This window comes from Haemorhous mexicanus, chromosome 1 (genome assembly GCF_027477595.1).
Source record: "Haemorhous mexicanus isolate bHaeMex1 chromosome 1, bHaeMex1.pri, whole genome shotgun sequence".
Lineage (NCBI taxonomy): Eukaryota > Metazoa > Chordata > Aves > Passeriformes > Fringillidae > Haemorhous > Haemorhous mexicanus.
In genome coordinates this window covers 71,675,297-71,690,638 of record NC_082341.1, presented here as the reverse complement: position 1 = coordinate 71,690,638, position 15,342 = coordinate 71,675,297, and the positions used below count along the sequence as shown (strand labels likewise).

The window sequence follows — 15,342 nt, the reverse complement described above, 5'->3', positions numbered from 1 at the left end:
TGAGCTACTTGTAGAAAAATACAGGAAACATGACTGCAATACAATCCTTTAATCAGGAATAGCTTTGTTCCAGTCATCATTTCCACTCAGTGTTGAAACTTTGGCTAACAAGAATACAATCAAACCTTGAGTTTAGGTGTAATATGGTGTTAATATTATGGTTTCATTTGTGTTTCTCAAAAGGACACAAACTTCTTCAGGAGAGCCACTTAAAAATCTTTTTACCCAAGTCAGCTGGGGAATTTGTATTATCATATATATTAAATCTTCCATTATTTTCCCCCTTTTTTTTTTTTCTCACAGATTATGCCCTAATACATTTACTGCATTATTGTTAAATCTTGTGAATTTTTAAAGGAAAAACATGAGGGTTTTTAATACCTAGATGGCTTCAACATACTAGTTGTTTGTGTGATCTCTGTGCATAATCTAGCACCGCAAATACTTCCCTTTTACCAATTTGCAGCCTACCCCCAGCCTTATTTTGGCCTACTCAGCAGATGAGTGTTTATGTTTTTGAATAAAGGGCTGGAATTAGGTAAAGTATTTTTTTAGATGATCTGTTTTAAGAAAAAGCATTTGTCCAAGACAGTTAAAAGACTGCTCCCAAGCTGTTCAAAAGCAGAATGCAGCTACATACAGCAAGCCATGGCAATTCATTTCGTGCTTCCCAGTCATTTTTTCTTTAAAAAGGGAAGCCAGTATCTTAGATAAGGATTAGTTTCAAAGTATGTTTTTGATACAAAGATTGTGGATGTAAAAGTTTTATTTACACAGCATTTATAAAAATGAAAATCTAAGTTTTATGATATAGCTTTTATTACATAAAAGGTGATAGTAAAATACTTCACTTTTAGCTAAAGGCTTGAATTAGGGCTGAATAAAAGGCAATTGTTTTTAAACTGAAATTATTATTTTATGAAGGATTTCCTTGTTTCCAGACACAAATATATACACGCGTATGTAAATTAAACTGAACTCCAGATAAAAGACGTACCTCCATGAGCACATTAGAGTCTGATCCAAATTTTATCAAAGTTAATGGGCGTCTTTCCCATTTCAAACCAGATTTTGCAATCCATATTCACACGACCCTCCAGGGGATCCCTCAAGTTGATGCAGTTTTGCATGACTTGGCCTCAAATGTCTGCTGCAGTTTCAAAAAGCCCATTATAGGGCTGCAGTAGGAAATCATTTAGTCTAATTTAAGGAAATCATGGCATTTTTTAAATTTTCATATCATTTTGTTCTGATCCTTCTGTTTACTCTCTTCTGAAGGCAGGATGAAATGCTTTTTAGCCTAAAGACTGAACTAGTAAAACTGCTGCCTGGAATAAGTCTCGGCAGACGTGTTTGTTCCACATCCCCTGCTTCAGTGCCATATTTCCTTTGGTGGATTTCCTCTGCTCCTGGAAGCAAGCTATCTTTCTTGTGCACAGTTATGAAGAATTTCCTACTGCAGAGGATGAGGTGATTTTGGAAGTTAGCATGACTTGAACCACATAAGACAACAGAGAGCACCTGAAAAATGTAGCATGCAGCATCACAAGTTAAAAAAAAAAAAAAAAAATCTACATTCACAAAATGCTCCTTAGCTCCACCACTGGTCCGAGGGTGAAAGAGGGAGAGAAAAAGCAGTCCTTGCATTTTTCTGGAAAGCCAGCAGTGTTAACACCATCAAGTCAAATGAAAGAGGAGAATTCAGCCTTAGCTTGGCTGTTCTGTAACCAAGCTGGGTTTGTTTGGGTTTCTTTAAACCTAGACAGATATAATTTTAGTATTTATTGCTACAAAGATACACAGCTTGTGAGAAGAGATGGATATATTTTATTCAATCAACACATACATTTGGAAAAAGCTAACTGTTTAAATACTGTCTTCCAATTTTAAAGAAAGATACAGTCAGTTTTTGTGTTCAATTAGAAATGGGGTTGTGGGATTGTTTTGGTGTGGTAGCTCTTTTAAGGATACTTGAACAGTAAGGTGAACATGACCAAAGTCTTGGTTTCTGTAATGATTTCAAGGCAATTTCTTTTCATTTATTCATTTCTATTCATTTTAGACTTTCATTTGCGTGTGGATACTCAAAATACTCTGGGAAAAAAATATGTACACATTCAAAAGCTGTATGTTTATTGGTATTGCATATGGTTACCCATACCCACAACAGTCTTTCAGCATCATTTGTCTGTGATCATGTTTTTATTTGAAAGAGACTAGGTGCTTTTTTTGCTCTGTGATTTGTATTATTTAAACAAACGGGGAAAGAATTTGAATCAGCTCATTCACTAGCATGATTAAGATGAACAAACTCCATATACATAAGATGTACATAACTCCATATAAATTGTTCACCTTTATATGGCTGTAAGGCTGGAGTGCAAGCCCTCTGTGTACACACAAGGAATAATTCTTTCCATCTGAAATAGCCTGGCAAAAGGATGCTGCCTCCTGCTGATTTAATAGGCATATGAACTTCCACTAAAATTGCATCTTCAAGAGAAATCATTTGTCCTTGGAAGAGTCCAATAGTGGCCCACGCTCAGCTCACAGGGAAGCAGGAGCAATGGGGAGGCCAACAGGATGGGGAAGGTAGCGGTCCTTGCAGTGCCTCTCTCTTCTTTTCCACAGGATTTTCTGCAAGGGGACTGCACCAAAGCCAGGCAAAAGCTGAACTGGAAGCCGAGAGTCACGTTCGATGTGAGTGGTCATTCTGTTGTACCTGCTGGGTGTTCATGTCCTCTGAAAACAATTCCCAGGGAGCGGAAAGGAGGAGGGACCTCTGTGTGGGGTGACCTGGACACCCTGAGAAACCCAGTTGTGGGTGCCTCTGCATGGATCCTTGCTTTGCAGAAAGCAGACACTGGCAGTGATGGGCATCCCAGGGCACAGCAGCACGCTGACACGCCAGGGACTGGGCCAGGGCTGCTGTGGGAGGGCCCAACAAAACCCCGAAGTCCTCTCCTGGTTCTGCTGTTCGAGGACCCAACAACCCCCCAAAGTCCTCTCCTGGTTCTGCTGTGGGGGCCAGGGGAGCTTGTCATGCTCTGGGGCATTCCTGACATGCTGCCCATTTGTCCTTGCACTGGGACCTCATCTGTCTCTCTCCTTCCTGCAGGAGCTGGTGAGGGAGATGGTGGATGCTGACGTGGAGCTCATGAGGAACAATCCCAATGCCTGAGCCCTGGCTGGGCCCAGCAGGCATCACAGGACCCATGCCACAGATGACCAGCACAGCCATGAGCCACCAGGGTGTGCAGCTGGCCCTCCCTGTGATGGTTTTAATGTTGGCCTGCCTGTGTCTAAAAGACCAGTTTTATTCCTGCTCCCACCCTCTACATCCTCCCAGTGCCTCTTGCCCCACACATCATCCCAGGGTCAGCTCTGCCTGGGCTAAATCTCTCTTCTGCCACTAACCAGGGAAGGATCATACTGTACCTGAAAAATTGATCAGCCAAACCCAGTGATTTCATTTTTAGTTGAGACTTGTCTTTCTATTCTCTAGGACCTCCAGTACATTTTTAGTTCTTAATCCCATTTGAGAAACAAACCATTTCCTGCCCCCCACTCCTCCCGTCTCCACAACAGCAGACCTTTGGTGCAAACACGGGCTCACCATGCCTCCAGACTTTGCTCCACAGCTTGCCCTCTCTGCCTTTCCTGAACACTCCTTGTTTTTCTTTCCTGCAGCCTTACCTCCACCCCAGCAGCCCATTCTCAGCACCTGAACTCTGTAAAAGTTTGGATAACTTGATATAACTTGCAGTGAAATCGCCTTTTGACCATGCTGAATTAATTCCTAATTGCTGGAATCGCTCTCAAATCAGTCAAGCTGGGGCTTGTATATGTTTTTCAGATCTTCAGTTCAGAGTGTGCATGAGTCACAGAAAGCCTTTTTGTCCAGCACCTTCTCAATCCAGGGAGATTAGGGTGTTTTGATTTTTGACCCCCTCCCTCAAGAATCAAACCATTCTCCTTCCACCCTCTTCCTGCTTACTATAATTAAACCTCAGACAGGAGCGAGAACCATTTCAAAAGATGATTAAGAAATAAAAACAAAATAAATAAAAAAAGCTTTAAAAAAATAGAAACTTCAAGGTGAGTAAATATTTTTTTGCTTTTTGTGCCAAGGTACCTGGGTTATCCAGAGGTCGTCAAGCCCATACATTTCCCGTTGGTTTAGGATCTACCACCCACCAATTACTCCCATCATTTTAACTTTATGCGTGGAAGTGAGCAAAGAGTAAGATTCACGGAAGGGAGACACACAGGACATACACTTGCTTGAAGAGCATCTCCTGCTTTTTAACTTCGTCTAGGGGGGACCCTCATGTTAAACGGAGGCCAATCGTGGGATGGGGGGGTAGCTATGCCCGGGAGCGGTCCCATTATGGAAATGATGCGGGTGTCAGGAGGGAGCTCGAGAGCAGCCTAGGGGGAGCCGGGGGGGTGCATCGTGCGCCGGTCTCCAAGGGTAGCATTTGCGGGAAATGCACGGCGCGGAGTGGAGCGCGCCCGGGCAACCGGAGCAGCCGCTTCCTTTGGGGCTGTTCCTTCGAAAGCGCGAATGGGGAAAGGGAAACGTGGGAGCCCGGCCGCTCCTTGATACCCTGCCTACAGGTGCACAGAGTACGAGCCCTAAGGCGGAGAGGAGAGGGGGCTGCGGAGACAGAAGGATGTCCCTGTTGCTCTCCCTCCAAGCATCTCCCCACGCATATGAGGCTCTCCAGCGCTCACCCTCGGGGCTCTTCCAGCACAGACCAACGCCGAGCAGGTCACGGACACTCAGTCCGGAGGCCTGTACCTCCCTACGGCATCACACACACATTGCCACTCACCACCCGTGGGTATATTTATAAAAAACCTCCTTGGGTGTTTTTCTCCTCGAATGGGTACGATTCCACCGCTGCCCCCCCGCTTTTTTTTAAGAGTAAAACAGCACTAATCCTCCTTCCCGTGGGTATATGTCCTTGCATTAGCTGCGCTCTTCCGCAGCGTTCACCCCGCGTGGATCTGCTACACAGCCCCTGCAGGATGCGCTCGCCCTTGTGCCTTGGGCACCCACGCGTGTGCAGCCCCACGGCCGCAGCTGTGCTCTGCGGCTGCCTCCCACACCCTGCCACGGCCGAGCGGGTCTCCCGTGCCCAGCGCTGCCCCCCCCGCCCCGGGGCCGCTGCGGGTGGCGGAGGGGAGGGGGCGAGCTCCCTCTGCCCTGCCGCACCGAGGGCTGCGCCCTCCTCAGCGCCTCGGCCCGGCGGTCACAGGCTGCGGGTGGCGGGTCTTTGGTGGCGAACGGAATAATAATTTTTAAAAGTGCTCCAGCGCTTTTATGGCAAGGCATTTTTTTACGGCAGCAAACTACTTTTTCGCTTACAGTGATTCACTAGAAGGCCTGCTGGTACATCTGAATATTAGTTTACACGTCTCTGCCGAGGACTGGGAGCTTCGACTTCAGGGTCTTTTCTTTGGCATCTCTCACCGTAGCAGACTCCAGAGAAGCATTTTCATTCTCTGGTTTCTCCGTCTATATTGGAGAACAAATTGGGAAAAAGATGGGAAAGTGAAAACTGATTCTAGACCAAGCAGTCCCTCGCGGTGGCCTGGTGCTGGGTGTCCTTCTGCTGCCTTTGTAGGGACAAAAAAAAAAAGGTACTGGTCATGACAGGTCAAAATGCACACTGCCCCACTGCTTTTTACCATTTGGCAAAGGTCAGAACTGCTTTTCGGCTCCCCTAACACTACCTTCCTGCCCGATTCTTAATTGCTTCTAAAATACCACTCTTTGACCATGGGACCGCGTCTTGAAAATGAAATAAATAATAACTTGTAAGCAAAATAAAACAAACCACTAACAAGCTTCGACTTAGACAGATGATATGGTATATGTAACTGATACACCAGCTACAGACTTGTGTTCTCTACATCAGTTTCGTGTGCACGTCAAGCGTTTTTTGCGTGCATGTTCGGAAGATACATTACCCCTCTGCCCGTCTCTGCTCTCATATGAAGACACTGCAGCTTCGTTAATGGAAAAGAGCAGCTCCAGTAGTAAATAACCGAGCAGGCCCACAGTCCCTCGCATCTGTAGCAAGCTTCCAACCATCTGCAGCAGCAACACCGAGCAAAGCGAAAAACAAGGTGGGTATAACCTTTCCCGGAACTGCTGTGGCACCGGCCGGGAAAGGCCGGTTGGTGGTCAAGCCCTGACTGTAGACACCCTGCACTGCCCGGAGCCGGGAATAGGGGCCCCGGACTCTTCCAGGAGTCCCCGCCCGGGCAGCCTGTTCCACTACTTCGTGGGAAGCGGAGAGTTCACCCTGCGCCGCTGTTACGGGGAGTAGCAGGATAGCAATGGCAGCGTCGGGTGGTGCAGACTGCCCGGGAGTGCGCCCCGTCAGAAACAGGGGACTCGGGTGGGCAGGGAGAGGAGAGAGAGCCCAGCTGCTGCCCAGCGAGCTGCACAGGGATGGGGCCCGGTGGGGAAGGCCGGCCTGGCCCTGCCTGCGGCTCCCTGCCCGGCAACGCCAGGAATTACGAGCAGCGACGGCCGGGCTCGCTCCCCCGCGCCCGCCGCCTGTCAGCGCCGCCGCCGCCGCACTGCGTCTCTTAGCCATAACTCAGCCCCTCGCCTCCGCCATACGGGCAGCTGCCCTTCCCCAGAACCTGTCTTGACAATGGCAAAAGTACCACGAGAGCCCGTTTTAAACTTTTTTTTTCCCCTTCACTTGAGGCCTTTCAGGGGCCCCGACCACTCGTGGGCTTGCAGGCAGCGAGGAGCGCGGCGGGGGCCTGAGGTGGGGTGGCCCCACGGGAGCACAAGCCCTTGCCACTACTGCCAGCGGGCAGGGCCGGGGGTCGGCGCTGCCTCAGGGCCCGCCGGCGACACAGCCGGCCCTCCAGCCGCCCTCCGCCCCGGCCCCGGTGCGGAAGGCCGGCGAGACAAAGCGACGGGGCTTTCCTCGGGGTCGCAGGGCAAAACCGCCAGCGCCATCTAAAAATACGCCTCGAAGCTTGGAGGACAAGCCCGAAGAGTAAAAGCAAACGGGGGCTGAAGGCAGCACAGCCCCGCTCCTCGGGCACGAACACGCAGGCTTAGGGGGAATGGTGGGAAGAGGCTCTGCGGCCGGCTCTGGTCGCTCTCGGAGGCGCATCGAGTGCTGCAAGGGTATTTAGAAAAATAAAATGTAGGTGTTAATTGGAAGAATGGAAGAGTCTACCGCCGCCACCACCTCCCCCCAACGCCTTGCACATAAAGCAGCCACTTCTCCCCCCGGGCGGACATGAGGGTCACATCCTCTTCCCGCTACTCGCCCGGCCGGGAAGGCGTGCTCGGGGCTGCCCCGGAGCAACGCAGGGAGAGGGGCACCGGGCGGGGGTCGCCGCCCCTCTCGCCTGTGGGTGGCAGGTTTGCAGGGGTGGGCAGCAAGGGGAGGCCCCAGTCGGCTCGCAGGGCCGCGCTCCTGCCTCCCCTTGTGACCCCCCTTCACCTCTGATGGTTCGCTGGCTGAGCATTGTCTCCAGACACAACAAAACCAGAACGGAGCCCTGGAGCAGGCAGGGCTCCAACGTTTTGACGGGTGGAAGAAAAACATCAACAGATACTTTGCAATTATTTGGTGATGGGGGCTAAAGGAGAGGCGGGAGGGGGAGAGGTCGCTTCTCAGCAGCAGACGCTAATTGCAACCTTTGCTTTGCTAATGAGCTCGCACCGGTGCATTCCGCACTCCATCACCGTCCCACCCCCCTCGCGGAGCGCTTGGGGGGGAAATGGCGTCGGGAGAAAGTCGTAATTTTTCTGCAATTCGTTATTCGGTTTTAAATCCATCCCATCCTTGAGAGGGGACGCTAGAAGCGCTGGCCGCCAGCACTTTCATAAATCCTCGCTTGGGGAAAACGGCGAGCAGTTCCTCGCTGGCAGGGGCGAGGTGTGTGCGAGCGCCCGGCCCCGTCCCAGCGCCTGAGCCCCGTCCCAAGCCGCGCATAGCCGGGCATGCCCGGCTCGGGGCTGCGGGGCTGGCAGGGCGACGTGTCGTCCGCCAGCTTACGGCTTTAGCCTCCACACAATCGGACAGGGGAAATGCGCATACAGAACACATGCAGAAAATAGTTTCTCTCGAAACTCGCATCAAAACGACACTGGGAATGTATTTATACTGCGCAATCTTGCAAGCACCGACATTGTTTAAACAATTCTCTTCTGCTACGAACGATATTATCAGTACTTTTACATTATCGTTCAATGGAAAACATTCTTCTTTTTCCTTATTTTAAATATTTATTTTTTAAAAAGGGGGAAAAGAAAGAGAAATAAAAAGGAAGAAATTAAACTCGGCAGCTTAAATGTTCTGGCAAGTAAATAAATTCCAGGAACGTTTTGGGAAAAACGTTTATGTCTTTTTTTTCCCGATCCGAGCACTTGCCTTCCGAGGGATGATGGTTGTAGTGATATGACCTGTTTATTCATCGATTCATATAATATATAAATATCCTGAACTCGTGAGTGCAATAATTTGCCTTTTTTTCTGCTGGAGGAAATTCAGCTATTTTAAGAGTTAATGGTTCTAAATGTGTTGGTTTTCCTGGATTCTCCCCAGAGGTGATGGGGGCTGGAAAGGAGGGGGGATTCCAGTTTGGGGTTTTCACTGTTGTTGTTTTAATTCTGCTGAACGCAATCTAAAGCATCTGACCTGAACGTGGGGTGATACACTGCACAACCAAGCCCCCTGACACCTAAAGGTCAGGTGAAAGTCTCCAGCAGGTAAGTTGTGGGCCGGCTGCCTGCCCATCTCACTTGCTCTCTGGCTCACAAATTGTTCCCTTCTGCCCACCCAAGTCGTTTCAAGCTGTGTTTGTTTAGGGGGCAAAAAAAAAAAAGTATTGCCGAACACCCAATTCTCTTTCAGACGGAGAGCTTGAGAGCCCTCGCCTTCGGGCTGCCTTCCCGTCACTCTCCCTCCCAGTGCTTTTTAACAGCCATTATTTTGTGGCACACGCATGCTAAGCAAGGCACAAGCTACGGGCCTAGAAGGTCGCAGAGGTGTGTGCAACAGATGCGTTCGCATGGGAGGACGAGGGAAAAATCCCCCCCACCTCCCAAAGACCCTGCCTGCTGAACGGCTGCTTCCCAGGCCCGCGCAGCACAAAACACTGGCGTAGCAGGCCAGGACAAAAAACTGTCCCTCGGACTGCAGGGGCTTCCCCGCGGTGCTGTGCTGCTGTCTCTTCCCTGAACACCGCGACTCTCCGACGGGCCTGTTCCTCCGAGCCCGGCACCCCCCGGCTGTCGGGGGTCCGGCGAACACCACCTCGCAGCCCCTTGCCAAATTGCTGGGCACCAGCAGCCTTAGCACCGAACTACACTCAAGGAATTAGTTCCGAATGGCACGGAGGGCTCCCGCTCCTGCCGGACCAGCCGGAGTTACCCTCGGGAGTTCTGGGGCTTACTTCTCCGGCCGTCCAAGTAGGCCTGTTAGGACTCCTCGTTAGGAAATGAGGGATCCTCCCAGTGTGGTCCCCCAGATGGTTCGCTAACGCTACCTGCACTGCCAGCCCCGGCCTAGGACAAGGCTTTCCCGCTGCCCCAGGTGCGTGTGTATAATATTAAGGGGGAATGGGGGGCGCAGCAGTGCCGCGAGGGCTCCCCGGTGCCTCCACCAGGGTACGGGGCTGCCGCCCGGCCCCGCAACTACCGGGTAAGGAGCCGGCCCTATCCCCCTCCACCCCCCTTCATGCGGCTATTGTTTCGTTCAATTAGGCTCCGCTTGATAAAAAACAATCGCTCGTTAACCCTCGCCCTCCTCCCTCCCGGCTGGTGTGTTGTGAATGGCGACATCGTCTCCCTTGACCCCCGTCTCCTTTTCTGTCTTTCTGTCCCCTGAAAAATGATTCCGCGAGCTCTGATTGAATTTTATTCCTTCCTGACCTGGCCCGTTTTTATTGCATGGACACCATCAATCTTGACCTAACGCGACGTTTGTTTATTACTTTGGAAAGAAGCGAATGGCTTTATGAGCCCCAGCGTAATTAAGCCAGGAGGGCTACGCTCACCGCGGCACCGCACCACCTTTGGGGCGGATTCACAGCAGACAAGACGCCGGGGAGGCGAGGCAAAAGGGAAAAGGGAAAAAAAAAGGTGGGGGGAGAAACTTATACAGGAATGATGACTGGTGCCCTCCCAGCCCGTGAGCTTGTGACCGAAATACCGGACCGAAACCTGTGCACGTCCCTGGGTAGCTCCGAGCCGTTCCCTTACAGCACAGCCACCCCAGGCTCACCAGCCTCTTGCGCAGCTCACCGAGCAAACCTGAGCTCGCCCTCCGTGCTACCCCGGCTGCGCCGCTACCTGTGCCCCCGCGCAGCTCCAGCTCAGCCTTGGACGCCCTGACAGCGCCCACCACCTCCTCATCTCCCTCCTAGCCTAAAAAACCCCATCAAAATCCACAAAACATAAACGACCCCAACACCCCCCCCCCCAAAAAAAAAAAAAATCCCAAAAAACCAAATCAAAAGATCAACTCATCTCAAAGTGCGAGTGAATTTAGCCAACACGCCCGGTCTCAGCACAAGGAGACGGGGGAGGAAAATGGACTGAGTACACGAAGGAGTTTAAATTACTTTACGAGTGAAATTAATTGAAAGCTAATGTTCGATTACCCGTTGCTGTTGAAATGGTTTATTTCGGGAAGTGGACGGGGGAGCGCTTCCAGGGGCCGCACCGCAGCTCTCCTGCGCTGTGCAGTGGAGCCATGTGCGCGCCTCGGTGCTACACGCTTTTGCCTACGCAATCAAACGACGCAATAAAGACTGCACACTCTTACCTCACGCTCATCTGTACGTGGGCGCGGGCAGGCGCGCAGCCCCCGACCGTGCGCCACCGCTCCTTTCCGCTCAGCGGCATCGCCGCGCTGACTCCCGCACAACCCGCAAAACCCGCACAGCCCGCAAAACCCGCACCAACTTTCGCGTGCGCCGAGCGCGACCCGCCCGAAACGTCCAAACCAAGTCTCCAAACCAAGAGGACAGGCCGAAACGCTAAGCTCATCCTGCTCCAGCGGCGTACTTTTGGGGAGGTGAGAGCAGCGTACAGGCAACCGGTCAAAACGCTGCAGCCCCAGAGTTACCAACAGTGTTACGAAGTTGAACCCGTCTATTAAAATAGCTAACTTCGAAACGCCTCTCCCGAACTTCTTGGCTATCAGAAAGGGCCCCAGATATCATAAAACGCCGATTTGGAACCCCTCCCTTAAATGTCTCCATCCACAAAACAGCCCCATCATGCTCCCCATCTGGCCTGTGGTGGTAGGGAAGGGGTTTTAATCCATGCTATCTCGACTATTTGCATGCATTTCTCTGCTATTTTTGATTATGACCTTTGCAGAACATAATAGGAACTGTAATTACTTTAAGAAGAAATTCCAAGGAGGAAACTTAGAAAGGAGAATATTCCTCCTCTCTACGTTTTCCACAGTTTAAGTGACAGATGAGCGAGTACAAGTGAGAAACCACCAGAACCACCACGTAAATGGAATGGTTCCTCAAATCTATTTAAAAAAAAAAAAAAAAAGTTGTTTTGTTTGAGTTTTTTTTTTTTTTATAGACGAAAAGCAAAGCAACAGTTTGGAAAAATAAAAAATCAGTTTGAGATAAAAAAAAAAAAACACAAAGCGCCGTGCTAACCTGGCGCCTAAATGACCTCTCCGCAGGCATGGCTGGGGCCAAGTGTCCCCGTTTGCTGTAGGGGCTGCCACCACAGATTGTCGAGACCTTAGGGGGACACCTCTCAGCTGCTGCCCGGGCGCACGTCCCGTGCCCACCTCTGCGCAAGGTCGCGCTGCATCTCTTTTGGCGTTCGGGGCAGGCCCAGTTCTGCTGGGAGACAATCACAGGTCAGAAGGGACGCTCGGGTTTGACTCCTGTGCGCAAGAGGAGGGAAGCACAAGAGGAGAACAAGGGTTCGTGCCCCACGCCGGGCCCCACCGCCCGCAGATCATGGTGGCCCGCGGGCCGAGGCCCCGCTCCGTGCTTCCCAGTTGCACTGCCCAAGCCCGGGAAAGTTTCTAGGGAGTCCGCTCGGCCTTTCCCCATCCCAGCAGCAGCCGCAATGCCTCATGACGAAGGCTCCGGCCCGGCAGAGCCCAGAGATGCCGATCCCCGTCGGTGCAATGTCGCACAGGGACCCACGGTACCGGACTGCGCGCCCAGCGGGCTGCCTCCCGAGGCCAAGCCCGCACTTTCCACTGCCTACCGCGGGGACAGCCAGCACTGCTAATCTTATTTTCGTTGTGATCAATTTCTGTGGGGAGGGGGAGAAAAAAAGATTATGATTATGATTGTGATAATTATATAATTTAAACAGTCTTTTTAAAACTCAATACGAAGCACGCGTTTGAGGTGAGCCAGCCCTTCGCAGTGAGAAGCAGGAGGTGACCTCCGCCGCCACCACGCACGTCACTTCAGGAAAGGGATCCCCCTCCGGGGGCAGAAGATCCCGACACGACCTACCTGCGACAGAGAGGGAAGTTTCCCTTTGCCCCCTCCCTGACTGCGGGCCGCCCTCCCGGCCCGCAGAGCCCACACCGCCCGCCCTTTCGCAGCCAGGGCCACGGGTAGCGCAAGTTGCGCGGCCGCCCCGCTGCAGAGGGCCGCGCACCGCCCCGAGCATTAGCAGTAATTACACACGGCACTTGTTCAAGCTACGCACGGCCCCCCCAGCTTCCCCGGCCGAGCAGCACCACTGATAATGCAACGGGTAATTAAACAAGCCGGGCTGACAACTGCGTTCCCCCCTATTTGTTTTCGCCGCGAACACCCTACCGCTGCGGACCGCTGAGAAAACCCAAACTACAGGAAAGCCGGCGCCTGATCGCAACAAAAATAACAAGCAAATAGCAGACTCAATCGCCTCTACCCTCTGCCTTCTTTAAATTTTATTTTTAATACATGACGGGGGGCAGGAATGGTCTTATTATGCAGCCACCCCGCTGGCAAACCCATCTGCCAAGGCAGAGGGAGCTGCACCACCGAGGGTCCCCTCTCCAGGGAGGGGTAGTGGGGGCGTAAGGCAGTGAAAGCCCCGTCGTGCTTCTGGCCCGGCAGTCCCGCTCCTAAGGAGGCGGCGGTGGGCGGGAGCCGCCAGTTCAGCTGCTCCCTGCTCGGTACTTGGAGAGGGACGATGGTGAGCAGAAAGTGAGCCCGACCGAGAATAGGTAACATTTTATTTCCCTTTACTGGGGAAAAACGGGGAGCAGAAATTAAAATATGTCCCCGGAGCGAAGGAGCTCAACTTTGCTCGTCCCCCTCATCAGCTTAACCACAACTGAGCGATGGAGCGTTTACGGTTCTCTTACCCAACTTAGCAAACAAATAAATGTAAATAAGGCGCCTGGTAATCTTTGTAGAGGTACTAGCACGAAAAAGCAAAGACTATGCCATACTTGAATAAACGTATTCTAAGCCAACGCGTTCTGAGATGACACACTCCCCCCAGTTCATTCCATCTGCTGGAGGTGTTTTCTAAACATTAGACTATCGCTTTGGAAGGAAGCACAGCTCAAAAGCGAGGTAATAAGGTTGAACTGCAAATACCTTTGTATTTATTTACAGCGTAACCCTTAACAATGCAGCAGCAATTACTGCTAAGTGTTGCCTTTAGATAAGAGATTCTGATAGGAAACTGTATTATCTTGAAAGCAGATTTTAGGCCTTAAATATCTGTAATCAAATAAACTTATTTCCAAGTCTGACTGACAAGGCCGGTTCTTTTAAGTTAATGGATTTATTGCATTTTGGTGGTTACTTACAAAAGGGGAAGGTGATCCCCATTGACCGTAGGTCCTTAATAGTAAATTGTCCAGAAGGTAGGATTCTTGATATGACCAGATGCCAGTCTGTGCAGCACTCATTTGCTACCCTGATAATATATATTTTTTCTGATTTGAAGAAAACTGAGGGAGGTAAGGAGAGGGAAAAAAAAAAAAAAAAAAAAAAAAAAAAGAAAAAAGAAAGAACGAAAAACCAAGCCAAAACAGCACCCAAGCAACTACATAAGAAAAATTCGCCCACAAAAAATATTTTAAAAATAACCTATCCGAGCAATTGAGACACAGACCGGTGAAGTCCCTGAAGGACGGGAGTAATGCAGAGTTGTAAAGGTGTAAGGGTAGATTGTACAAGTACAATTTAACACAACTACTCTTCCCCACCCGAAATAAAATAGTACTTAATGTGTTACAGAAGCGGCTTCACAGATGTGATTGCACGCTTTGCTATCACTTCTAAGAAGCAGTAATTTATATTCTGGCATTCTATTTAAGAGTACACGTACTACAGATTATTTGGCATCTGCTATACACTGGAGTTTAGAAAAATATGCAATACGTATATGAAACTATAAATAAATACGTAATCCTTCTTTAAATATAGGTACATATGTAAATCCTAGATATAAATACATTTGAAACACACACAGAGCGATCGATAGCTCGACATATACAGTTACATATGGTCTGGAACCTAGTGCATGCACTTCTACCTCGGAGTTATCACTTAATATATCCTTACACAGGCATATTATTTAAAACAACGTAATGTCGCCATACTACTGTGTATGGTCAAATGTTTCCAGGTCTTGCCATTAATTGCTAAGAAAACGTGTTTGTTTATTTGCCAACTCAGAGCTGCCATGGGAAAGTACTTTTTTCCTAGCGGATAAGGCGAGCTGACTAAGTGGAACATATTGCAGAAGAGACTGAAAAGGGATTTTTCGACCTGGCAGTTCCTAAATGGTCTTTGGAATTTGTGCGGAGGGGAACAAGCTGTACCAGCGACAAAGTTAGTTATGAAATCCCTTTTCCCTCTCTTTTTTTCTCTCTCTCTAAATGAAAGCATTAAAATATACAGACGTGTAAAGGATCATTCCAACTGAATGGTAATTTATTAATAAACAAACAATGCAATACCTTCAGAATATTTTCAACAACAAAAAAAAAAAGAAAAATATTGATAGAATAAGATTAATACAGTTTCCCTTTTTATATATAGTGAAAAAAAAATCAGCGTTTCAGTCAATTATAACGTCACTTTTCAGGAAAGGGGGAAACACTTTCTGGCGTTTGGTCCGCAACATCCAACTACAAATTAAAAATAAATTACTATGTCGCAATTTACATTTTAAAACAAGTCCTTGTAGAAGAGGAAGGGAAGGGGGAAAGAAGCTGGTACTCTACGCTGGACTTTTCGCCCCCTTTTAAACACGGGGCATGACAATACCTTAAGGGACGGGGAAGAACGCGGGGTAGGGGGCGGGAAAAAAAAAGTATTTCTCAAAGCAATTAGAAAAAAAAA

At 49.7% G+C, this 15,342-nt stretch overlaps 2 protein-coding genes across 8 annotated transcripts in view; one reads left to right on the top strand and one right to left on the bottom strand.

Moving 5' to 3' along the window:
- The window catches only part of GMDS (GDP-mannose 4,6-dehydratase), a 409,191-nt gene extending 405,100 nt beyond the window's left edge, over window positions 1-4,091 (top strand). Inside the window, exons 10-11 of the mRNA XM_059853649.1 lie at window positions 2,632-2,700; window positions 3,119-4,091. Coding sequence (XP_059709632.1) covers window positions 2,632-2,700; window positions 3,119-3,181 — 132 coding nt within the window. The 3' untranslated portion in view covers window positions 3,182-4,091. The remainder of the gene's footprint in view (window positions 1-2,631; window positions 2,701-3,118) is intronic.
- The window catches only part of FOXC1 (forkhead box C1), a 37,199-nt gene that overhangs the window by 19,915 nt on the left and 1,942 nt on the right, over window positions 1-15,342 (bottom strand). Inside the window, exons 2-4 of one of the 7 annotated variants that reach the window (XM_059853590.1) lie at window positions 12,502-13,909; window positions 11,677-12,292; window positions 5,324-5,524 (exon numbers count right to left, since the gene is read on the bottom strand). The exons of 1 other annotated variant lie outside the window; for it this stretch is intronic. The gene's annotated coding sequence lies outside the window, so the exon portion shown is untranslated. Of the gene's footprint in view, window positions 1-5,323; window positions 5,626-10,656; window positions 12,293-12,501; window positions 13,910-14,903; window positions 15,129-15,342 lie in introns of those variants that run through there. 5 more of the 7 variants (XM_059853626.1, XM_059853617.1, XM_059853581.1 and 2 more) reach the window with 5 other exon arrangements.